This window comes from Schistocerca serialis, chromosome 6, assembly GCF_023864345.2.
Source record: "Schistocerca serialis cubense isolate TAMUIC-IGC-003099 chromosome 6, iqSchSeri2.2, whole genome shotgun sequence".
NCBI lineage: Eukaryota > Metazoa > Arthropoda > Insecta > Orthoptera > Acrididae > Schistocerca > Schistocerca serialis.
In genome coordinates this window covers 341,712,106-341,739,317 of record NC_064643.1, presented here as the reverse complement: position 1 = coordinate 341,739,317, position 27,212 = coordinate 341,712,106, and the positions used below count along the sequence as shown (strand labels likewise).

The 27,212-nt window shown below is 43.0% G+C and overlaps 1 protein-coding gene across 1 annotated transcript in view; it reads left to right on the top strand.

The window, feature by feature from the left end:
* The window catches only part of LOC126484862 (protein Wnt-2), a 511,843-nt gene extending 485,566 nt beyond the window's left edge, over nucleotides 1-26,277 (top strand). The window contains exons 4-5 of the mRNA XM_050108457.1: nucleotides 16,364-16,685; nucleotides 25,242-26,277. Of these exons, the coding sequence (XP_049964414.1) occupies nucleotides 16,364-16,685; nucleotides 25,242-25,393 (474 nt within the window). The 3' untranslated portion in view covers nucleotides 25,394-26,277. The remainder of the gene's footprint in view (nucleotides 1-16,363; nucleotides 16,686-25,241) is intronic.
* Nucleotides 26,278-27,212: the final 935 nt, after the last annotated feature.

Genomic DNA, 27,212 nt, shown 5'->3' with positions numbered 1-27,212 from the left:
ACAATTCCTTCATACCAGCATCAAGAAACCTTGTAATTATGTGCTTACGGTATGCACTGAACAATTGTGGAGAGAGAATGCAATCTCATCTCAAGTGGGATATAGTAGAAAATACCTCTGAGAAGCTGTTAGTGATTCTTACTGTCGCTGTGTTCGATAAGTACAGTTGCTGGATCAGCTATACCGGAGGTGTTGGCGTACCCATCTCGGTGAGGACTGTCCATAGCTTTGGATATTTCACCATGCCGAAAGCTTTCTTGTAGTTCACGAAGCAGATGAACATCTCGACATCATATTTCCTTGCTTTCCCTATGAGTCGCTGGATGTTTAGTATTTACTCACAGATTCCTTTATCTGATATTTGTGGGAATAAGAAGCTCTTCAGCCTCTCGTTCAAAATAACATGGTTTTACTGGCACGGAGATCTACATCTACATCTACATACATACTCCGGAATCCACCATACGGTGCGTGGCGGAGGGTACCTCGTACCACAACTAGCATCTTCTCTCCCTGTTCCGCTCCCAAACACAACGAGGGAAAAATGACTGCCTATATGCCTCTGTACGAGCCCTAATCTCTCTTATCTTCGTGGTCTTTCCGCGAAATATAAGTTGGCGGCAGTAAAATTGTACTGCAGTCAGCCTCAAAAGCTGGTTCTCTAAATTTCCTCAGTAGCTATTCACGAAAAGAACACCTCCTTTCCTCTAGAGACTCCCCCCCCCCCCCCCCCCCGAGTTCCTGAAGCATTTCCGTAACACTCGCGTGATGATCAAACCTACCAGTAACAAATCTAGCAGCCCTCCTCAGAATTGCTTCTATGTCTTCCCTCAATCCAACCTGATAGGGGTCCGTCCCAAACGCTTGAGCAGTACTCAAGAATAGGTCGTATTAGTGTCTTATAAGCGGTCTCCTTTACAGATGAACCACATCTTCCCAAACTTCTACCAATGAACCGAAGACGACTGTCCGCCTTCCCCACAACTGCCATTACATGCTCTGCAATGTTAGCCCAAATATTTAATCGACGTGACTGTGTCAAGCGTTACACTACTAATGGAGTATTCGAACATTACGGGATTCTTTTTCCTATTCATCTGCATTAATTTACATTTATCTATATTTAGAGTTAGCTGCCATTATTTACACCAATCACAAATCCTGTCCAAGTCATCTTGTATCCTCCTACAGTTACTCAACGACGACACCTTCCCGTACACTACGGCATCATCGGCAAACAGCCGCCCATTGCTGTCCACCCTATCCAAAAGATCATTTATGTAGATAGAAAACAACAGCGGACCGACCGCACTTCCCAGGGGCACTCCAGTTGATACCCTCACCTCCGATGAACACTCACCATCGAGGACAACGTACTATTACTTAAAAAGTCTTCGAGCCACTCACATATTTGGGAACCAGTCCCATACGCTCATACCTTAGTTAGGAGTCTACAGTGAGGCACCGAGTCAAACGCTTTCCGGAAGTCAAGGAATATGGCATCCGTCTGATACCCTTCATCCATGGTTCGCAAGATATCATGTGAAAATAGGGCGAGTTGCGTTTCGCAGGAGCGATGCTTTGTAAAGCCGTGCTGATGCATGGAAAGCAACTTCTCTGTCTCAAGGAAATTCATTATATTCAAACTGAGAATATGTTCGAGAATCCTGCAACAAACCGATGTTAAGGATATTGGTCGGTAATTTTGAGGATCCGTCCTTCTACCCTTCCTATATACACGCGTCACCTGCGCTTTTCTCCAGTCGCTCGGGACTTTACGTTGGGCAAGAGATTCGCGATAAATGCAAGCTAAGTAAGGAGCCAATGCAGTAGAGTACTCCCTGTAAAACCGAATTGGAGTCCCATCAGGACCTGGCGATTTGTTTATTTTCATCCCATTCAGCTGATTCACAACCCCAGGGATGTCTATCACTATGTCCACCATACGAGAATCTGTACGAGACTCAAACGGCGGTAAGTTTGTACGATCCTCCTGTGTGAAAGATTTCTCAAATGCTAAATTTAAAATTTCAGCTTTCGTTTTGCTGTCTCCCGTTCCCAGGCCAGACTGATCAGTGAGTGACTGGATGGAAGCCTTCGCCCCCCTTACCGATTTTGCGTAAGACCAGAATTTCCTTGGGTTTTCAGCAAGATCTTTTGCTAAGGAATGACGGTGGTAGTGGTTGTATGCTTCGCGGATCGCTTTTTTTACAGCAGCACGACTCTCTACTAACTTTTGCCTGTTCTCATTCTCCCGATCTTTCTTGTAACGCGAGTGCAACTGTCTTTGCTTCCTGAGCATTCTCCGAATTGCGCTGATAAACCACGGTGGGTCTTTTCCGCCCACAACCTACTTTTTCGTCACATACTTGTCCAATGCGTGATTTATAATGTGTTTAAAATTTGCCCATAATTCTTCCACGTCCATCGTACCGGAAGTAAATGAAGTCGATTCATTTACTAAGTGGGATGCTAACAACTGCTTATCTGCTCTCTCTAGCAAGAATACTCTCCTAGCCTTCTTGACCGACTTTTTAACTTTCGTAACCATAGTCGTAATGACAAAATCATGATCACTAATCCCTGTCTCAACACTGACATCGTCGATGACGTCTGGTTTGTTCGTGGCTACCAGATCTAAAACATTTCCATTACGCGTTGGCTGTCGATTTAGCTGCACAAGACAGTTTTCTGATATGTGTTCAAAAGTAATTCACACGACGGCTTGTCTGTACCACCTTTAATGAATCCATAGACATCCCAGTCTATACTAGGTAGGTTGAAGTCACCTCCGACTAATATAACGTGATCCGCGTACTTATGCGATACAGAGTGTAGACTCCCTTTAAATGATTCTAGAACTGTCACGGTGGAACCTTTCGAAAGTTCGCACAGTCAAGTGGAGAACCTTTCTCGAACAATGGTATGAGAATGATTTGGTCTGGCCAATTTCCGGATGTTCAGATCTTCTGACAACCTACATAGGATAACCACACCCACGTTACTCAAGATTTTTTGAGGACTTCAGCACTAATTGATCTCTGATTCTGCCACTTCTAACATAAATTCCACTTCATCTCTGAGGATCGCTTGTTCAGCGTCTATTGTGTTCTGGTACCTTGACATTGCTTGTGAGACCTCAGCAGAAAGGTTGATGCAATATTGTCTCCATATTTTGGCAGTGCCATTTCCGACGGTAGTGATATTCCCTTGGCCATGATTAATAATCTGAGTCCTGAATAAATACCTCCATGGGAAGTATTCCACCTTGTCGTTCAGTTTTGAACTAAAGTTCTCCGTTACAAGAGCCTTTGGCTCTGTAAAATTTTCTTAATGTGTTTATGTCTATGTTGATTTCTATTCCAATTTTCTGTACAGGTTCCGGAATAATCGGAACCGAGGAGATGCAAAACACTTTTTGATGTGTTTAGTATTCAGTAGGGAAGTAAAATTTTCAACGTGTATTTATAGAACACTCTCGACAAAAGCATGGTACCAGAGCATCATCTATTATTTGTAAGTATTTACTACAACCACCCGAAATTCTATGTACCGACTTGACAGAAAATCCTAGGAAGTTCTGGTCTTACGTTAAATCAGTAAGTGGATCGAAACAGCATATCCAGCCACTCTGGGATGATGATGGCATTGAAACAGAGGATGACACGCGTAAAGCTGAAATACTAAACACCTGTTTCCAAAGCTGTTTCACAGAGGAAGAACGTACTGCAGTTCCTTCTCTAAATCCTCGCACGAACGAAAAAATGGCTGACATCGAAATAAGTGTCCAAGGAATAGAAAAGCAACTGAAATCACTCAACAGAGGAAAGTCAACTGGACCTGACGGGATACCAATTCGATTCTACACAGAGTACGTGAAAGAACTTTCCCCCCTTCAAACAGCCGTGTACCGCAAGTCTCTAGAGGAACGGAAGGTTCCAAATGATTGGAAAAGAGCACAGGTAGTTCCAGTTTTCAAGAAGGGCCGTAGAGCAGATGCGCAAAACTATAGACCTATATCTCTGACGTCGATCTGTTGTAGAATTTTAGAACATGTTTCTTGCTCGAGTATCATGTCGTTTTTGGAAACCCAGAATCTACTATGTAGGAATCAACATGGATTCCGGAAACAGCGATCGTGTGAGACCCAACTCGCTTTATTTGTTCATGAGACCCAGAAAATATTAGATACAGGCTCCCAGGTAGATGCTATTTTTCTTGACTTGCGGAAGGCGTTCGATACAGTTCCGCACTGTCGCCTGATAAACAAAGTAAGAGCCTACGGAATATCAGACCAGCTGTGTGGCTGGATTGAAGAGTTTTTAGCAAACAGAACACAGCATGTTGTTATCAATGGAGAGACGTCTACAGACGTTAAAGTAACCTCTGGCGTGCCACAGGGGAGTGTTATGGGACCATTGCTTTTCACAATATATATAAATGACCTAGTAGATAGTGTCGGAAGTTCCATGCAAGTTTTCGCGGATGATGCTGTAGTATACAGAGAAGTTGCAGCATTAGAAAATTGCAAAGAAATGCAGGAAGATCTGCAGCGGATAGGCTCTTGGTTCAAAAATGGTTCAAATGGCTCTGAGCACTATGGGACTCAACTGCTGTGGTCATAAGTCCCCTAGAACTTAGAACTACTTAAACCTAACTAACCTAAGGACAGCACACAACACCCAGCCATCACGAGGCAGAGGCTCTTGGTGCAGGGAGTGGCTACTGATCTTTAACATAGACAAATGTAATGTATCCCGAATACATAGGAAGAAGGATCCTTTATTGTATGATTATTTGATAGTGGAACAAACACTGGTAGCAGTTACTTCTGTAAAATATCTGGGAGTATGCGTACGGAACGATTTGAAGTGGAACGATCATATAAAATTAATTGTTGGTAAGGCGAGTGGCAGGTTGAGATTCATTGGGAGAGTCCTTAGAAAATGTAGTCCATCAACAAAGGAGGTGGCTTACAAAACACTCGTTCGACCTATACTTGAGTATTGCTCATCATTGTGGGATCCGTACCAGGTCGGGTTGACAGAGGAGATAGAGAAGATCCAAAGAAGAGCGGCGCGTTTCGTCACGGGGTTATTTGGTAAGCGTGATAGCGTTACGGAGATGTTTAGCAAACTCAAGTGGCAGACTCTGCAAAAGAGGCGCTCTGCATCGCGGTGTAGCTTGCTGTCCAGGTTTCGAGAGGGTGCGTTTTTGGATGAGGTATCGAATATATTGCTTCCCCCTACTTATACCTCCCGAGGAGATCACGAATGTATAATTAGAGAGCTTCGAGCGCGCACGGAGGCTTTCCGGCAGTCGTTCTTCCCGCGAACCATACGCGAATGGAACAGGAAACGGAGGCAGTGACAGTGGCACGTAAAGTGCCCTCCGCCACACACGGTTGGGTGGCTTGCGGAGTATAAATGTAGATGTAGATGAAATAATGGCGATCTGTTGAGTCTATGGTTCAAAAAAATGTTCAAATGTGTGTGAAATCTTATGGGACTTCAACTGCTAAGGTCATCAGTCCCTAAGCTTACACACTACTTAACCTAAATTATCCTAAGGACAAACACACACACCCATGCCCGAGGGAGGACTCGAACCTCCGCCGAGACCAGCCGCACTGTCCATGACTGCAGCGCCCTTGACCGCTCGGGTAATCCCGCGCGGCTGTCTACGGTTCCTTTGTAAGATGATCACTGGAAGTTCATTGCACCTGCGATTATTGGAAATCTGGCTCAGGAGTGTGCAGCAGCCGAGACGGAAGAAGTGGCTGCAGTTACAATTTGTTCGGAGTACCTCCTGCACTGGCTTGCGGAGTATATTTGTAGATGCTGATTTGTGAAGTGGTCCAGTGGTACGGAAATTGTGGTCCGGAAACTCGGTAGAAGTACTGCGAATGCACTACTTGACGATCAGCTGCGGCAAACGCGCGGCGTGGCAGCTGCCGTGTGGGCAGATCGCGTGGCGCCAGGCCAGAGGAGGCGCGGCTACAGCGGCCAGTGCGGCAGTCGCAGCGGCCTGGAGCGCCGCCAAGTGTGGCAGCGGCGGGCTGGGGAGGGGGCAGCCGCCCACGCGCGGGGCTGCCTAACTGGCCGGCGTCGCCGGGGCCCCGGCTGCGCTGCCAGGTGATTAAGCCAACAGCCGTGAAGCGGCGGCGATGACAGGGCCGCGTCCGCGCGGCACAATGCCGCCCACGCGGGCCGGCACGCGTCACCGCCACCGCCGCCCACCCGCTGCCCGACCAACTCCCACCGGCCGCGCTGTGCTGCGAGCAGCTTAGGCGCTATCACTTAACACCGACAGGCTGGGCGCTGGCCACCATCTAGCTACCCCTGCTCAGGGACGGTGCTTCGTCTCTGGAGGGGCGGAGTCTGTTAGCGCTCCCACAGATGAAAACTAGAGCTACCACTAGTGACTGCAGACTTCGTATCGCTCTTCTTAACTTCCTACCTTCTGAAATACGTAGATTTCAAAGGATGGCAACGACGCCACAGTTTCTGTCGTACTGCGCAAAGATTGCCTACAGCAGGCTTCAACACAGTGCAGTCAACCTGCCTTACGGCATTACAGCTTTATAGCAGAAATTGTCGTGCCGTTTCCATTATTTAAAGTCTATGTATTCCAGAAGGTATAAGCTTCAGAACAGTGAAACCAAAACTACCACCAATAATTGTACCTTCAGTTTCCATTTCAGTAGAAAAAACAGTTTAAAAATCTTAACTTTGTGCTGAAAATGAAGTCTGTTTACTTTTAGGGGAGGTGCATTTCTCCCTAGTGTGTGATTCCCTGGACAATTGTATTTTTAACATTTTGTTTCATTTCGGTAATATATGAAGTGGCAAAGTTTCATAAAACACCCAGTATAAGCGCTCTAAAAGACAGCGGTACGTCGACGATATTCTACGCCCGTTTTGGTGCCCGTCATGGACATACATTTCAGCAAGATAGTACCTGCCCGCACACGGCAAGAGTTTCCACTGCTCGTCTTCGAGCTTGACAAACCCTGCCTTGGGCAGCATAGTCGCCAGATCTCTCCCCAACTGAGAACGTTTGGCGCAGGGACCTGCAACCAGCTCAGAATTTTGACGATCTAACTCACCAGTTGAACATAATTTGTCACAGTGTGCTTCAGGAGGACATCTTGAACTCTGTCACTGAATGACACTCCGTATAACTGCTCGCATATGCGCCAGGGGTGGACCAATTAGTTAGTGACTTGCTCACTTTGCAAAGCAGTTTCAATTGAACAAACCATTCAATTTTTCTGAATTTGTAACCATTTGTTTGTCCGCACAAGGACAGCACATCTACCGATTTCTGCCTTATCTTTGGATAATTCCTTCGTGGTACTAATACATAGTACATATCCACAGGGCTCTTCATCTGTCTCTACCGATGTGTTTTATGCAACCCACAAAACATTCAAAAATCACACACAGTATTTTCGTATTCACTCACTAGCTACCTTTTTGTCGAAAATTCCATATAGCTTAACTTCGTACTGGGATACGTTTTCGCTGAGAGGCTATGGTTTTCGAGTTATTCAATATAAATGCATTTAAAGGTCACTTTTGTACGTTTTCCTTGAATAATTCGAAACCCACGGCCGCTAGCTGAAACGCGTCCAAGTATAGAATTTAACTACAGTAAATTTTCTACAAAAAAGTTTGTTTCGTTTTTTCTTTAGGAGCTATAGTTTGCCTGTAATGAGAACGAAAATATGAAAATTTTGCAAGTGGTATTTTTAGGCGTTGCTGGTTGCATAATACCGATCGGTAGGTGCAGCTGAATCACACACACACACACACACACACACACACACACACACACACACATATATATATATATATATATATATATATATATATATATATATATATATATGGTGAAGCGAAATTCGCGCACTCGGGCTTCGCAGCGCGACTCCTCACATGCCAGCGGTAATGAAATGTCTCTTACAAAATTTCGTCCGGCGAGTACATCTGGCAGAAAAAGTACGTTGAAGAGTGGCAATCTGGCAACAGTGTAACCATATTTGTGGTAACTATCCCTGTCAGCACACATTAGTCGTCCTGTACCGCTGGTGCAGTGGATAGAGATTTACGTTAGCATGCAAGAGGTTGATGGATCGCTCCTGGGTTAAAGCATATGTTTTTTATTTGGTAAATCTAGTCCATGTGGTACTGTGTCTGGCACCTTAATCGTCAACAGCGATTGCAGCGGGTCCTCTAGAAAACATTTGCAAATTACATACTACAACCGTAGAAATGTAAGACTGATCCGCTTTGAAAGAAGCCCTTTCCAAGTCATGGAATAAATTCACACCACTACATTTACGAGATGCGAAACCTTTTTTCTTTGTACCCTCCTCCATGGTCCCATAGATTAGTACCAACTATTATACCTGCGTCGTTCAGGTCCATTATATTTCTTTAGGGTCTTACGTTACCAGTAGGACTAGCAATGTGCTTTGCGAATAATGTCCAAACTCGGTTACTATTTGTGTGTGTTATCACTAAGGCCCCACTATTTATGCTTTTCACCATTGAGTGTGGTAACCCCATGCTGTGTAGTACATATCTCAATGCATTGTTATTATTATTATTTCTTTCTTTTCTCAGACGTTATGTCTGGTCAAAAATGGAAAGTGACGCGGACCTTAATCAAGCGTGACTTCCTTTTAACTGTATGGTATATGTTATATTGCATTTAGGAACTTTCGGGTAACTGAACATGTATCAATAATTACGGATTTCTGTAGTTGTATATATAAGTTTGGATGTAGCTGTATTGCGTTGATGTACTGGTGGATATTGTGTGGTATGACTCCTGTAGTTGATAGTATAATTGGTGTAATGTCAACTTTATCCTGATGCCACGTGTCCATGACTTCCTCAGCCAGTTGGATGGATTTTTCAATTTTTTTCTCCTGTTTTCTTTTGTATATTTGTTGTATTGGGTATGGATATTTCGATTAGTTGTGTTAATTTCTTCTTTTTATTGATGAGTATGATGTCAGGTTTGTTATGTGGTGTTGTTTTATCTGTTATAATCGTTCTGTTCCAGTATAATTTGTATTCATCATTCTCCAGTACATTTTGTGGTGCATACTTGCATGTGGGAACGTGTTGTTTTATAAGTTTATGTTGTAAGGCAAGCTGTTGATGTATTATTTTTGCTACATTGTCATGTCTTCTGGGGTATTCTGTATTTGCTAGTATTGTACATCCGCTTGTGATGTGATCTACTGTTTCTATTTGTTGTTTGCAAAGTCTGCATTTATCTGTTGTGGTATTGGGATCTTTAATAATATGCTTGCTGTAATATCTGGTGTTTATTGTTTGATCCTGTATTGCAATCATGAATCCTTCCGTCTCACTGTATATGTTGCCTTTTCTTAGCCATGTGTTGGATGCGTCTTGGTCGATGTGTGGCTGTTTTGGATGTTACGGGTGCTTGCCATATAGTGTTTTCTTTTTCCAATTTACTTTCTTCGTATCTGTTGATGTTATGTGATCTAAAGGGTTGTAGAAGTGGTTATGACATTGCAGTGGTATAGCCGATGTATTTATATGAGTGATTGCTTTGTGTATTTTGCTAGTTTCTGCTCGTTCTAGAAAGAATTTTCTTAAATTGTCTTCCTGTCCATAATATAGGTTTTTTATGTCGATAAATCCCCTTCCTCCTTCCTTTCTGCTTAATGTGAATCTTTCAATTGCTGAATGTGTGTGATGTATTCTATATTTGTGGCATTGTGATCGTGTAAGTGTGTTGAGTGCTTCTAGGTCTGTGTTACTCCATTTCACTACTCCAAATGAGTAGGTCAGTATTGGTATAGCATAAGTATTTATAGCTTTTGTCTTGTTTCTTGCTGTCAATTCTGTTTTCAGTATTTTTGTTAGTCTTTGTCTATATTTTTCTTTTAGTTCCTCTTTAATATTTGCATTATCTATTCCTAATTTTTGTCTGTATCCTAGATATTTATAGGCATCTGTTTTTTCCATCGCATCTATGCAGTCGCTGTGGTTATCCAATATGTAATCTTCCTGTTTAATGTGTTTTCCCTTGACTATGCTATTTTTCTTACATTTGTCTGTTCCAAAAGCCATATTTATATCAATGCTGAATACTTCTGTTATCTTTAGTAATTGGTTGAGTTGTTGATTTGTTGCTGCCAGTAGTTTTAGATCATCCATGTATAGCAAATGTGTGATTTTGTGTGGGTATGTTCCAGTAATATTGTATCCATAATTTGTATTATTTACCATGTTGGATAGTGGGTTCAGAGCAAGGCAGAACCAGAAAGGACTTAATGAGTCTCCTTGGTATATTCCACGCTTAATATGTATTGGCTGTGATGTGATATTATTTGAATTTGTTTGGATATTAAGTGTGGTTTTCCAATTTTTCGTTACTATGTTTAGGAACTGTATCAATTTAGGATCTACTTTGTATATTTCCAATATTTGTAGTAACCATGAGTGGGGTACACTATCAAAAAAGCTTTTTGGTAATCAATGTATGCATAGTGTAGCGACCCTTGTTTGATTTTAGCTTGATATATCACCTCTGCATCTATTATCAGTTGCTCTTTACATCCTCGTGCTCCTTTGCAACAGCCTTTTTGTTCTTCATTTATAATTTTGTTCCGTGTTGTATGTGTCATTAATTTCTGTGTAATGACTGAAGTTACTATTTTGTATATTGTTGGTAGGCAGGTTATGGGGCGATATTTAGCTGGGTTTGCTGTGTCTGCTTGATATTTAGGTTTCAGATAAGTTATTCCATGTGTAAATGTATCAGGGAATGTGTTTGGGTCTGCAATGTAACTGTTAAATAATTTAGTTAGATGTGAATGTGTTGAGGTGAACTTCTTTAGCCAGAAATTTCTATTTCATCTTTTCCAGGGGCTTTCTAATTGTGAGTAGAATTAATTGCTTGGGTGACTTCATATTGCAAAATTATCACTTCAGGCATTTGTGGTATCATCTTGTACGAATCTGTTTCTGCTTGTATCCACCGTGCATGCCTGTTATTTGTGCCGGGTTTGACCACATGTTGGTCCAGAAGTGTTCCATGTCTGTTATGTTTGGTGGATTGTCTATTTTAATGTGTGTGTTATCTATTGTCTGGTAAAATTTTGTTTTGGTTTGTGTTGAATGTTTGGTTTTGTTTCCTTCTATTTTCACTTTTTTTGTATCTTCTAAGTCGTTTGGCCAATGCTTGTAATTTCTGTTTCTTTTCATCTAATTGCTCTATCGCTTCTTGTTGTGAGATTTTACCTAACCTTTTTCGTTTTTTTTCTGACATTTCATTTCCTGTAAATTGTGTTAGCTGTCCGATGTCTTTTCTCAGTTTTTCTATTCTGATCTGTAGCCTGTGTTGCCATGCTGGTTTTGTGGGTTTCTTCTGTGTGTTGGTTGGTTCTGATCTGCCTAGTGTGTATATTTAGTGTAGTGAGTGCTCCTATATAAACCAGTAGTTGTAACTCTTCCATAGTTGTGTTTTCATTTATTTTGTTGTGTATGGTTGTGTTGATAGTTTTTATTGTTGTTTCGACTTGTGGGTTATTTGGCGGTCTATGCAAGAATGGTCTAATGTCTGTATTTGTGTCTTTGTATTTTATATATGTAAGCTGAAATTTTTCTTCTATATCTAACATGTGTGTTACTTCGAGTTCTATTTGCGCGTTCTGGTGGCTGTCTTAAGGTTTCGTTTTCCTCCGATTGTTTAATTGATGCGTGTTGTTCTTTGTTTGTTTGCTCTGGGATGTTTGAGTCCATTACTGTATTTTCTTCTCCTTCTGATTGCACATTATTTTGTTCCAGTATTTGTTGTACTTGTTGTTTGATGTTTTCTAATTCTGACTGGGGTATCCCGCTATTTTTTATTATTACACGGATCTGATCAGCTAGTCGTTGTTCTGTTAAAAAATTTAATTCTGGGTATCTGATAATAAATGTTGTGTATACTTGTGATCTGTATCCAGTTGTGTTGGTTCCTAGGTTTGTTGCTTGGTAATAACAGAACATGAGGTATCGATTAACTTCATCTGACCATCTCATCCTCTGTCTTTGTTTTCCTTCTAGGGTGGTTGCAGGAAGCATATCCTGCAAAACACCTCTATTTGTATTTAAATCATTTTCCAGTTGGCTAGCAGTGTCGTTACCATTGTGGGCGGGCATAGGGTTCAAACGTCGTCCCCGACCATGACGGCGCTTGTCCGAGGCTTCTTTAGTTCTGTCCTGAACCAACTAATCACACTAAAAGGGGGGTTAGCCCTATTAGTGGTTTGTTCTTTTCGTCGCCTTTTACGACTGGCAGAACATACCGGAGGCCTATTTTTTCCCGGGCCTCCACGGGGTTTATTATTATTATTATTATTATTATTATTATTATTCTGTCGATGAAATTGTGGAAACATCACGTCTATTACAGTTAGGGGAACAGTGTAATCTAAACCGAACATTTCACAATTAGCGGTGTCAGGACAGAACAGTATCTGTCATAGGGGTAATTTGTGTCAAGTGGAACAACGCGCAGGACTGATGGCGTATTTACACTGTAGGCACTGTCGGCCAGATAGGGACTAGTTGCCAGCGGAGTAATGAGCCCGTGACAGACTCCAATGTTCATGCGTACACCTACCGAATTTTCTCATTATAAACCTCTGAACCAGAGTAGTAGACGTATGGCATACACAAATGATGAATATGATTCTGGTCATTGCTCACTGGGCTGGTGTTGCCACTCTTGAATATGCTGCTAGATGTCCTCGTCGACGCCATCCATATAAAAATGTTTCGTCGTCTGGAGCTGAGCCTTTGGGAATCAGGTTCTCTCCTTCCACCATCGCGTGACAGAGGTCGTCCACAGACTCGTCGTACTCCAGTGCACACACTTCATACAGCATGTAAACGTCACTACAGATATTAGGATTCAGCTATGACATGTTCGATATGTCTGCCATCGTTGTCGATGGTGAGGCGCAGACGAATAGCGAAATTCTGTATGACGCGCCGAAGTTATTGGTGGCGAAAATGCAGAGGATCTGGAATTATTCAGCCTTACACTCTCCCAAATTTCCTAACTTAAGTATTCATGTTCACTTCTTTCAGTGTAAGAAACATCGTTTTCTGCATTAAAGAACGTCCCAGCAGACAAATGCATGACCCTCAATGAGGAGAATTTAGATTATTATTTATTTATCATATGGTTTTTAGTTCTGGGAATCTCCAAAGATATACTCGGCTCTCCTTCGATGCAGCTCTTTTCATTTAAGCAGACGGGCTGTATCTTTCAGGGAACTGGAATCTTTCGGGGAAAGAAAGGTATTCGGAAGGAATTGGCTGTGACCTCTAGAAGGGACCAACCCCGGCATTTGCGTGGATTGAAAATGTGATGCCACAGAAAATCATTTTCACGCTTGCAGGTGAATGGGTTCAAACCACCTCGCCTTCTGAATCCAGGGATTTCTAGCTCAGCGACCCAAGTCGGTGGAGAATTAAGAAAAACTGGCCGTTTTACATTGCTTTAAAATAAAATAACATGCATCACAACAAAAGATTTAATTCTGACGTTGAATGATTCTTCTTTAATTGTGCGTGTTTAGTCATTCGATAGTGCATGAATGCATAAATATTTTAACATTTAATTGTGCACGGGATTGCAGACTTCAGTTATCACAGTATTTCAAAGTGTGAAAAAATTTCAGAGGGATGGATACAGAGCGCAGTTGCCTCGGACGATTTCAATCAGCCCACAGGAAAAAAAAAAAAAATCTTTTTGCGGCTGGTCCCGGCGGAGGTTCGTGTCCTCCCTCGGGCATGGGTGTGTGTGTTTGTCCATAGGATAATTTAGATTAAGTAGTGTGTAAGCTTAGGGACTGATGACCTTAGCAGTTAAGTCCCATAAAATTTCACACACATTTGAACAACAAAAAATCTTTTAGGAACGAACGAACTGTAGAATGTACTCTCCTCCCGTATCACTTCAGCTGTCCACAAACTCTTTCTCATCATTCCGAATCGAAAGTGGTTTTGATAATTGAATACCGCCCAGGTGGTCGATATGTTGTCATTTGGGCAACTATTGACAGAATACTGAACAATTTTTTTCTAAAGAAATACGATCATTGCCGTTTGGGCGATATTTTTTTGGTCAACTCGATTTTTTGGCGACGCAGACAAATCGAAATGTATTTTTATGCACTGATTTTAATTTAATATTATTTGTAATGATATTTATCGCTCCACTGCCTTGGGAAATACTGAAATATTGCAACAACAATGAGCTTCCAATTAATGAATATTAAACTGCTATAGATATAATCATCTTGTGAATTTGCAGTTCTTCGTAATTCCGTGCTTGCCAATAAAATTTGAGAGGAATTCCGCTTTATCGAAGACGCCTTTGTAATTTTACTATAAAGGTGTGTTGCATGAGGCGGAATTCATCTCCAGTCTGCTATGGATACGTAATTAGGTGATTATAGTAGGGTGAACACATTTTTAACTTACCATAACGCTAGCGGAAGAAACAAAATCGATTTCCACCTTTTTTCTTATTAAAAACGTATCACTACACCATATAGCACAAAAAACAATAGACTGTAACACAGCTGCAAGTACGAACTAAACCGATTAACAAAACAACAATTGAGCAGCCGGCCACTGTGTAGAGCGGTTCTAGGCGCTTCAGTCCGGAACCACGTGGCTGCTACGGTCGCAGATTCGAATCCTGCCTCGAGAATGGATGTGTGTGATGTCCTTAGGTTAGTTAGGTTTACGTAGTTCTAAGTCTTGGGGACTGATGACCTCAGATGTTAAATCCCATAGTGCTTAGAGCCATTAGAACAATTGAGCTCAAACAAGACGAACAACTGATCTTGTCTAAAACAGGGATAGGTGATAGCCGTTAGTACTGCCAATGTACAGATAGTTTGAATCTATTGTTGGTCTTGATTGGCAACTCCATGGCGTGTTGTGTGCACCACGACCAAATAGTGGATAGAATTGGAAGGAAAATGAGCATTGGCCGTATTTTCTTGTTTTATTGTCAACAAAATCGATTTTCGGTCACTTAGTGACCATCCTCAGTGCTGTAGTATACAATTACAATTGGTAGGCACTGGTATCAAGCTATAACCACAAGCTTAGAGCGAGTTTCAAAAATGGCTCTGAGCACTGTGGGACTCAACTGTTGTGGTCATAAGTCCCCTAGAACTTATGAACTACTTAAACCTAACTAACCTAAGGACATCACACACCTCCATGCCCGAGACAGGATTCGAACCTGCGACCGTAGCGGTCGTGCGGTTCCAGACTGTAGCGCCTTCAACCGCTCGGCCACTTCGGCCGGCTAGAGCGAGTTTATGTGATCGCTCTAAGCTTGTGGTTATAGCTTGATACCAGTGCCTACCAATTTTAATTGTATATTAGAGCACTGAGGATGGTCACTAAGTGACCGAAAATCGATTTTGCTGACAATAAAAAAACAAAATACGGCCAATGCTCCTTCCAATTCTATTGTTGGTCTATCGTTAGTGCCTATCCCTTTTAAGCTGTATGACTGAAAATAAAAATATTTTCAATTTTACTTCACAGCAACTAGGTCGTGTGTAGTTTCATTTGCTGTTTAGGTGGGGGTCTGGACACCCTGGACCCCCCTTTTGGCCACAGCCTTATAGCACGTGTTTGTAAACAGGATCCATTAGACTGTATTGTAGTGAAGGCAACGCATCACATCAACTGGAAGTGCCACGACGGGTTAGGCAGCTGCACATTGAAGCACCGATAAACATATATTTAACCGTATTGCAGACGGCGGCGGTGCCGCCGCCGCCGCTGCACAGTGTGTTCAAGTTCAAAAATGGTTCAAATGGCTCTGAGCACTATGGGACTTAACTACTGAGGTCATCAGTCCCCTAGAACTTAGAATTACTTAAACCTAACTAACCTAAGGACATCACACACATCCATGCCCGAGGCAGGATTCGAACCTGCGACCGTAGCGGTCACGGGGTTCCAAACTGACGCGCCTGGAACCGCACGGCCACACCGGCCGGCTGTGTTCAAGTGCCACAGCGTTCGTGGGCAGCTCCACGATGAATAATATTTATAAACAGGCCCCTTTCAACTGTCTTGCAGGCGGTGAAGGCGTCGCTGCACATCGAGTGCAGGTGCTACGGTGTTTCTGGCAGCTGCACGGTGTAGCATCCCTTTAAGCAAGCCCCGTTTGACTGTGTTGCAGGCGGTGAAGGCGACGCTGCACATCGAGTGTAGGTGCTACAGTATTTCTGGCAGCTGCACGATGAAGCATCCCTTTACACAAGCCCCGTTTCACTGTGTTGCAGGCGGTGAAGGCGACGCTGCGCACCGAGTGCAAGTGCCACGGCGTGTCCGGCAGCTGCACGATGAAGACTTGCTGGCGGACGCTGGCGCCGTTCCGCGCGGTGGGCGACGCGCTGATGCGGCAGTACGCGCGCGCGCGGCCCGTCACGCTGGTGGGCCGCCGCCTGGTGCTGCGAGCCTCCGCCAGGGGCCACGGGCACCGGCCGCGAGAGCCGCGCCGCCAGGACCTCGTCTACCTGGACGAGTCGCCCAACTACTGCGAGCGCGACCTCGCCAAGGGCTCGCTGGGCACGCACGGGCGGCGCTGCAACCGCACCGCCAAGGGTCAGTACGCCCATCTGCCAACGTCTCACCCTCTCTATTTTCTTGGGCTATTTTCTTTCCGATTTTCCATTCAGCTGCGTATTTGCGTCGCTTTCGAAGCCTTTCACAACTTCATCTTCAGGCGCTTGAACACAGTAGTCGAAATTAAATACACACAGAAGTGTGTCTCGATGCTGTGCCACATCGTCTAATTTGGTAACTATTCACTACACTGAGCAGGTGTATGGGATATCGAACTGCAGTCCTCCTGAATATGAGTCTAATGTATTTCCATTGTGCCACATCGCTTTCTAGTATGGGATGTAAAGGCAGCTAGAAATTTCCATTGGATATGGCAACTACTACACTACTAGCCATTAAAATTGCTACACCACGAAAATGACGTGCTACAGACGCGAAATTTAATCGACAGGAAGAAGATGCTGTGATATGCAAGTGATTAGCTTTTCAGAGCATTCACACAAGGTTGGCGCCGGTGGCGACACCTACAACGTGCTGACATGAGGAGAGTTTCCAACCGATTTTTCATACACAAACAGCAGTTGACCGGCGTTGCCTGGTGAAACGTTGTTGTGATGCCTCGTGTAAGGAAGAGTAATGCGTACCATCACGTTTCCGACTTTGATAAAGGTCTGGTTGTAGCCTATCGCGATTGCGGTTTATCGTATCGCGACATTGCTGCTCGCGTTGGTCGAGATCCAATGACTGTTAGCAGAATATCGAATTGGTGGGTTCAGGAGGGTAATACGGAAAGCCGTGCTGGATCCCAACGGCCTCGTATCACTAGCAATCGAGATGACAGGGATCTTATCCGCATGGCTGTAACGGATCGTGCAGCCACGTCACGATCCCTGAGTCAACAGATGGAGACGTTCGCAAGACAACAACCATCTGCACGAACAGTTCGACGTTTGCAGCAGCATGGACTATCAGCTCGGAGACCATGTCTGCGGTTCCCCTTGACGCTGCATCACAGACAGGAGCGCCTGCGATGGTGTACTCCACGACGAACCTGGGTGCACGAAGGCAAAACGTTATTTTTTCGGACAGCATCTTGATGGTCGCATCCGTGTTTGGCGGCATCGCAGTGAACGCACAATGGAAGTGTGTATTCGTCATCGCTATATTGGCGTATCACCCGGCGTCATAGTATGGGGTGCCATTGGTTTCACGTCTCGGTCACCTCCTGTTCGCATTGACGGCACTTTGAACAGTGCGCGTTACATTTCAGATGTGTTACCACCTGTGGCTCTACCCTTCATTCGATCCTTGCGAAACTCTACATTTCAGCAGGATAATGCAAGACCGCATGTTGCAGGTCCTGTACGGGCCTTTCTGGATAGAGAAAATGTTCGACTGCTGCCCTGGCAAGCAGATTCTCCAGATCGCTCACCAACTGAAAACGTCTGGTCAACGTTGGCCGAGCAACTGGCTCGTCACAATACGCCAGTCTCTACTGTTGATGAACTGTGGTATCGTTTTGAAGCTGCATGGGCAGCTTCGCCTATACACGCCACCCAAGCTCTGTTTGACTCAATGCCCAGGCGTATCAAGGCCGTTATTACGGCCAGAGGTGGTTGTTCTGGCTACTGATTTCTCAGGATCTATGCACCCAAATTCCTTGATAATGTAATCACATGTCGATTCCAGTATAATATATTTGTTCAATGAATACCCGTTTATCATCTGCATTTCTTCTTGGTGTAGCAATTTTAATGGCCAGTAGTGTATTTGGAGATGACAAACCGGTATGTATTTATGTACGACCACAGGCAGGGATTTCAAGGTCTGGAGCAGATTCTGGGACATTAGTTATGGGATACATAAAGTCAGGCGAAAGCTTTATAGGCGTTTGAGGCCTGGAACTATGTAGGAGAAGATAGCCAGGTGCAAAATGCCGAGTGAAGGGCTCTTCACTCAACGATTTGTAGGGAGTGATACGACTTGGAAGGTTCAGAAATCCATGATACATTTGCAAGCTGAGGATCTTGTATCAAGGGAATCTGGTTGTGTGATTTAGCCCACACCGCCAGATAGTTAATTTAATTTCATAAACAACGTACATATTGTTCAGACATATATTTATGTCTCTATATATATAGTAAAACTAATATATGTGGCCGACCGCGGTGGCCACGCGGTTCTAGGCGCTGCAGTCCGGAACCGCGCGACTGCTACGGTCGCAGGCTCGAATCCTACCTCGGGCATGGATGTGTGTGATGTCCTTAGTTTAGTTAGGTTTAAATAGTTCTAAGTTGTAGGGGACTGATGACCTCAGATGTTAAGTCCCATAGTGCTCAGAGTCATTTGAACCATTTAATATATGTGTGTAAACAACATGTGGGTCAAACTTCGTGGCAGATCAAAGCCGCGTGCCGGACCGACACTCGAATTTAGGACCTTTGCCTTTCGAGGGCAAGTGCTTTGTTGGTTGAGCTACCCAAGCACGACTCACGACTCACGACCCAGCCTCACAGCTTTAATTCAGCCAGTACCTCGTCTCCTACCTTCCAAACTCCACAGAAGCTCTCCTGCGAAACTTGGAGAACTAGCAATCCTGGAAGAAAGGATTTTTGGAGACATGGCATAGCCTTTCGCGTGCGAGTGGTCTACCGACTGAGCTCCCCAGTCTGCCACGAAGTTTCAAATCACCGCACACTCCGCTGCAGAGTGAAAATTTCATCCCACAGGCAGTGACTAAGCCACGTCTCCACAGTATCCTTTCTTCCAGGAGAGCTCGTTCTGCAAGTTTCACAGGGCAACTTCTGTGAAGTTTGGAAGGTAGGAGATGAGGTACAGGTGAAAATAAAGCGGTGAGGACGGGTCGTGAGCGGTGCTTGGGTAGCTCAGTCAGTCGCCGGTACGGTAGCTCAGCGTGTTCGGTCAGAGGGTTAGCCGCCCTCTATAATAAAAACTGAGTTAATTGAACGACGATGAAGGTGAATAAGTGTCATGGGACGTCCTCCCCGAACAAATAGAACAACAATCACGAACAAAATGATATCAAGGAAAAAAAGGAAAAAATGGTGGTAGAGCACTTGCCCACGAAAGGCAAAGGTTCCGAGTTCGAGTCTCTACACAAGCTTTTGCCACTGTGTTTGTTGTTCATAATAGTTAAGTATGGAATGTGTTGTTTGAACAGCTGTTTCATTCTTTTCATCCGACGTAGAATTAGGTGATTATCCGCCTTGGCGTGTGTTTGTAGACTGGTTTCTACTCAGTTCTCTTAGGAAGACTAGTACAGTTGTTATAACTTACATTTACAGGCGGACGAAAATCCTTATAAAACAGTTATGTGAGGTCATCAGAACCAATTTGCAGTAAACGTAGTCTAGTGTTGTGGGTGACTAGTTGCTAGGGCACCATATGTTGCTCATTACTCAAGTTGCCAATTTACGGATTGTTCTTGCAAGAGCACCTGCTGATTTTATTATAGGAAGTAACCTCCACGAATCAGAGGGACGATATGGTTCGAACGTGGTGGGGCCCCGGCGCACTTTCAGAACCAGTGCGAGCAGCAATACTTCTTACAAACGGTGTATCGACCGCAGAGGACACGTACGACTACATTGGCCTGCAAGATCGTGAGCCCGCAGCTCATTATACTTTCCCTGGGGCTAACTGCAAACCGAAGTTTTTCTGCCTCTGTAGAATCACAGAATGAGTTAGTTACAACAATCCTTGCAGCACCCACACATTTTCGAACATGGGACGTACTCCTATGACGATATGTCTCTGAAATTATGTTAATGATGCCTATTTTGAACATTTGTTGATCACAAAAAGAAATGACTGGAACATATTGCTTATTTTCAGTCGCAGCCAGTGACCTCCAGGACACTCCATACTTACTCCATACCCATCTCTGACATCTGATTGCTTAACGAAATACAGTCTCCATTACCACATCTGTCAGTTAGGGCATTAACTTTTGGAACACCGTGTACATATCAGTCAATAAAAGTAAAAACGCGACAAACAAACCAAGAACTTGTGGAAAGAGGTTCAGTGTTGGTTGCAATAAAAACTGTGGCAAAGCAGTGCGTCAACTGCCAACTCGGATGAAAGCTTTGTAAAACAAGAAGTGATAGCTTAGGGGTGCCGCTAGTGTTCATGTAAATATAAAATGACGGAGAGACTCTAAAATTGTAAATACTGTACGTTGAATTACAAAGCATGGGACCAGTGGGTACAATTCGACAGATATAAAATTTGAATTTCAAATGGCAGTAACACACACATACGAATTTAATCTAATTGTAACTATAAATAATGGTTTATAAAAGTGTCATGATTTGTAGACTTTAGAGCCCAGTTTGCAGTTGACGTCCTCCATCAGCTTTCACTGCAACTGTTACTGAAATTGGTTCACAAATTATAAATTTAATGTGCGGGTTTTTAACTTTTCTTGACCGGTGTTGTCTACAGGTTGTAACAAAACGAAACTAGTCATTTTCTTCTGGGTGGGGACCACAGTCTCGATAAATCTGAAGAAGGAGATTATTCCACCCAGCTGTATTTGGTCAGTTCCACGAAACAGTGTGTATAAGTGTAGTTTATACCCATGTATTACAACATAATGAACGCTGACGGCCATAGTGTGCACAAATACGCTTGGCACGCGATTTTATGGTGAGACGAGGATGATCTATCCACGTCTGTTGCTATAAATGAAAGTGAGAATGGGCCGTGTTCGAAGCCAGCAGTACAGAATAAAGTAATTTAAAACACAGCTCGGTGAAACAATGACCTTCTTCGGATACTGACAAACTTGGGGTATTATAGAGAGTGTCTTGAGGAAGAAATATGGATAGGAGCTCATTACGCAGGAAATATGAGTTTTTGTAGGTACAGTGATGATGTAACAGGCATGGATACATTCCACGCCAAGTAACGTGCGGTATACTGTCAGACCCATGGCATGAAGTTCCACACAGAGTCCATCAGAGTGCACATTCATACTTGCTGTCAAAGGGGCCTAGCCGCAGACGGTGGCACCTACAACTTTGATGCTGGGGCAGTAAGGCTGTTGGGTCGTTATGTGCGCTACAGTTATGCGCCGCTCGAACTCACTCGGACAGTGTTGATCAAATGGTTCGCGCATGTGCAGAACGCGTGTAATTAGGGCCTTTTGGTGGGTATCCATACTATGGCTGCATGTCCGCGAGCCAGCCAGTGGTTGACACTTTATGTCCCGTCTGAGCCAGCATTGGAACAATCTGTCTTAGCGTCGTTGGTTAATGTTCCCAGACATCAATTTTCATCTAATTTGTTCCTCAACACGCCCTCTAGAGCCACTCTAAATCTGTTGCCATCTTTCTGTTGATGATGATGATGATGATGATGATGATGATGATGATGAAGTACCATACTCATTGACAGAGCGTAGGGGAAAGATGCGGGAGACCAGCACCGCCGTACTAGGCAAGGTCCTAGTGGAGGTGGTTTGCCATTGCCTTCCTCCGACCGTAATGGGGATGAATGATGATGATGAAGACGACGCAACAACACCCAGTCATCTCGAGGCAGGTGAAAATCCCTGACCCCGCCGGGAAGACAACACACTGACCTGAAACTTAGGAAGTTTTGAAAAAAAAGCCACTAAGATCACACTGTACTCGCCATATTTTTTACGCCATTTGTCGCATATTCTCTATGTCACTTGTCAAAGCCAACGACTTATCGAACACTTCTCTGTGTACGCCCATACCTACATGTTGCGATAACAGTTTGTTGCAAAGTAACTTCAAAGTCTTAAACATTTGTAAGGAATGACTGAATGATACTGAGAATGAATTTATTGTTTAACAAGTAGTGGCGCGCAATGGACACAAAATACAGATCAGCTGAATATAATGTCAAGTTCTGCTGAGAAAGTAATCAGCTGCTTTACATCTCTTCACAAAATAGAATTTTTTTTATCAGAAACAAAAGAGTATAGAATTATTATCAGCGGTTTCTGTTGCTGATCAAGTCTACAATGGCATCATCTGGATTTAAACTTCTGAACATCACAGAGGAAGGAAGGAGATTTTCTGCTTATGGTGTAGTAAGGTAGTGGGTGGAAACCATACTCAAAGATCAGACTTCAAGACGCAGTTTACTTGCAAATGCGAAAAGAATTAAATAACTACACAGTTAGAGCTGCAAAATTTAAATTAATGTGCAACCTAAATGGAAGAAAATAAGCACACTTTCACTGAGACATTGTTTAGCATGAGAGTAATAGCAACAGTATGGGCATGTTCATAAAGTAACACTGTCAAAGAGATGAGTGATTGAAAGTACATCACAATTAGAGAATAAATTTAATCAATACAAGGCACTGTACCACACTCATGAGAAGTTGGCAGTCTTCATTACTCTCTTATCTTAATTTTTGTTATAGCAAGTATATAACACTTCACATTCTCATACTAATTTTGGTCATAGTTACAGGATCTGTTCATGGCAGTATGGGAAACATACCAGTCTTCTGTATAAATAAAATGTAACCGTTTGTTCAAAATCTTGTAGGCTATATACCTTTTAGTACTGAAACGTTGTTAGCAAACAGGAAGTCGTATTTATAGCTTATTGGTCTATGATTGGAATATTGCTACAGAATGTGAATCTGCAATAGCAATAAACAAGGCTCGGGGTCAGAGAAAGAGGGGCGGGGGGGGGGGGGGAGATGGACAGAGGGGTGGGAGGAAATGGAAGTAGAAAACGGGAAGGATGAGACGGACAGAGACATGGGGGCAAGAAGAGCTGGAGAGAGAGAGAGAGGGGGGGGGGGGGGGGAGAAGATGGACAGAGAAAGGCGGAAGGTGATAGTCTGAGAGAGGAGGGAGGAGGAGGAGATGGATAGAGAAAGGGGGAGGAAGAGGGACAGAGGAAAGAGGAGGAGATAAGGACATATATCCAATTCTCATACATATTAGAAACGTATGCTTCCTCTTTTCTTTCGTTTCCATTTAAGCAGACTGAGTCACGGCAAAGCGCGTGGCCGGTTACAGCTAGTAACGAAATAAATAGAAAATACAGTATGCAATCTAGGCACTTGTTGTTGCACTCTTCAGTCTTGAAGAGTGGTTTGATGCAAATCCCCACACTAGTCCATCCTGTGCAAATCTCTGCATTTCTGAGTCAATAATGTTACCTACATCCATTTGAATCTGTTTGCTGTAGGAAAAGCCTTGGTTCTCATCTACAAGTTTTACCTTCCTTGATCCCTCATGATGTGCTCTATCAACAGAATCCTTCTTTTAGTTATATTGTGCCATAAATTTCTGCTGCCTGATTCATTTCAGTACCTCCTCGTTAGATATCCGATCTATCCATATAATCTTTTTGTCTGAACTGTTTGTCGTCCACATTTCACTTCCAAACATGGCTATACTTCAAACAAATTCCTGCAGAAAATAACTTCCTAAGATTTCATCATATATACAATGTTACCAAATTTCTCTTTTGCAGAAATATTTCCCCTGATATTCCTGGTCTATATTGTATTCTTCTACCTTCTTCACTTCGCTGCTCAAATAGAAAAACTAATCTACAACTTTCACTGCCTAATTTCCTAATTTAATTCCCTCGGCGGCACCTGATTTTATCTCACTGCCTTCAATTACCATAACTTTCGTTGATGTTCGTCTCATTAGCTACACTATATACACCGTCAAACTGATCTTCAAGAGCTTTTCTGTCTCTGATAGAATTACATTTTCATCAGCAAACCTAAAATTTTTTATTTCTTCTCCATGACCTGCTCAATTTGCAGAATGAGTAGCTTCGGAGGATATGAAGCAATCCTGCCTCAGTTGTTTCTCAACTACTAGTAGCCTTTTACCCCGTTTATTAGTTAGTTTGTTACATGTTCCACATACCATTTGAAAGATTTTTTATCAAAATTTTGTGGAACGATTCCGTTTACAAAAAATGTATAAACGATTAATTTCAGTGGACGGATGCATGATGGCCATTTGCAGGTTCCTAAATCGCACACTAGCCTAAATTTAAAATTAATGAATATTATTTTTCGTTCTACTCGTGCAAGACAGAAAACTAACATTTTTTTCAAGCTACCACCTTTAAAATAAACAATCATCTATGGATTACAAGGAATTCTCCACAAGAATTGATATTATGTTATGTTTGAGGCTTGCTTTACTACCTTTTAGACTTTTGTATTATGGAGTAAATGATCAAAAATTTTTGTTGTTGAGTACTGAACTCGTTTCTGAGCCCCTGATAGTTTCAATAAATAATAACAATAAAGATAATTTTTTCTTTCTAGTGTTATATGTATGGACATCGCTTTTCTTCTCAAATTGTGACTATTATTTATGATTAATTTCATTATATTATACCTGGTCAACTGGTTTCTGTAAAAGTTGTAAATAACTTAGCGATCCCTGTATTTTATCCCTGCCACCTCTATGATTGCTTGAAATACCTGTTTGAATTTATGAAGTGATCCTGCCAAGGACAGGAAGGCCATTTTGTTACTCCTTATAGCGTTTAACATAATGAAGCAATATGTAATGATGAGAGTGATGTTTGCTCTGTTCGCAGGTACGGGAAGCTGTGACATCCTATGCTGCGGTCGCGGCTACAACACACACCAGTATACGCGCACGTGGCAGTGCCGTTGCAAGTTTCACTGGTGCTGCCACGTCACGTGCGACACGTGTAGCGAGCGCACCGAAGAGTACACTTGCAAATAGGCACCTGTTGCCGCGTGGATACCTGAGCTGTGTAACACGTGGGACTGACGATGTCGCTCCCTGTTCTAATGGGACAGGATGACACGTGTGTTTCCTGACCCCTGTACACGCAATGGCGCACTTACGAGTCGGTGTTTCTGAAGACACGTGTGACGTGCCGTTAGCGCTCTGACGTCACGTTCTCCAACGCCATGGTGTTGGAGGTGTCCTTGCTGCGGCGTACGTCCACAACAGCGCATTATAACACGCGGCCTGAACTCAGTACTTCCTATTAGTGCCGCCAAGTCACGTGGAGCAGTTGCTAGCATCAATACTCACGTGAACTCTCACCTGTGATTAGCTGTGTCGTCGGCTACGCGTGTGCCACTCTTGCAGTGAACTTTGTGGGTGCTGTTGGATCACACATAAACAAGGCTGCTTCGCAAGGGCTGGACTGCTTGAGTCGTTTGTGTTGTAACTGGAGTCTGACCGCTGAACTATTTCTGCAATCGGCATTGTACAAATCGCGAAGGTCGAAAAAAAAAAGACTTGAATTACTTCAGTATACATTCCGCAGAACTTTAATAATTTAATGAGTGTATGTATGGACGCGCTCTGTGGTGGAACGAAGTGACAAAGCCGACTATGCAATTAACTTCGTCTACATGACGCTTATTTAACCATTTCCAGCTGTGAGTTTAGTGAGGTTGAAAACATTTAATGCATACACAGTGACAAATTCCTGCATAACAGAAGTTACCCGTACACAACACGTAACTCCAAGTGATATGCAAGACGTCAGCACTGTAACGATTTAATACATTGCAATATTTAACTACAATTAATGTTCTCTGACATACATATCAACTACTATCTTGTGGAAATAAAATGAATGTTCCTCTGTGTGTAATACGAAAAATCTCTGCAATTTATTTATCTCCCACTTACCGCATACATCCTGTGTCCTTTCCTTAATTTTCCTTTACCTTTAATTCTAGTTACTAGAATAGAACATACAACTCTTCACAACTCATTTTACATTATGGCAGCATATAAATACACACACAGAAACCACTGATTTTGGTGAACACTGCTAAGTGTGTTGTAAATTGTGCCATGAAACATTACATGAAGACAAGAACCCGTGGAGAATCGTGGCTCTGGCTGCATGGATGGAATAGAGTAGTAATTAGCAGCAAAAAAATAATGGCGATGTACGCCAGACAACTTTGCTCTGGTACTGCTAAATGACACTCCCTAAGCGGCATTGCGTTATTTCAGCTTTAGAGGCCTTTGGTTCATTCTGGCTGTTCCTAGGAGCCAACGTAGTCTTTCAACACAGTCGGTCGGTACTCTTGTTTGGGAGTACCTCTATGTTTATTCTGTAGCTGTAGGATACGAAGGTAGACCTATATTTTATGACTGCTGAGGAGACGGTAAAATAACTGCAACGATGAAAAACGTGTATATAGCGAGTGCTAGCTTTTATCTTTTATAGTTAGGAGGACGTTGATTGAGTAGAGAGCAGAAACCACTTAAAAATTTCGCATCATTCAGCGAGAATTACATAGATGCACATTGGGAATTTTTAGGAGAGGCAGGAGAACTTACAAATGGATCAGGGACAAGATGAAGTGGACGATGTAATTATTTATGAATTGAAAATGAAATGCAGGTGGATGAAACATGCAGCAAGTTGAATGGATAGTAAATACACCAAGGAAGTTTTCGTTGCATACCAAAACAGATAGCACAACACAATGGAGCATTTTGGGATGATATTTGGAAACACGAAGGATATAACACAACGTGATAGCCGAACTAAATATAAGTGATACAA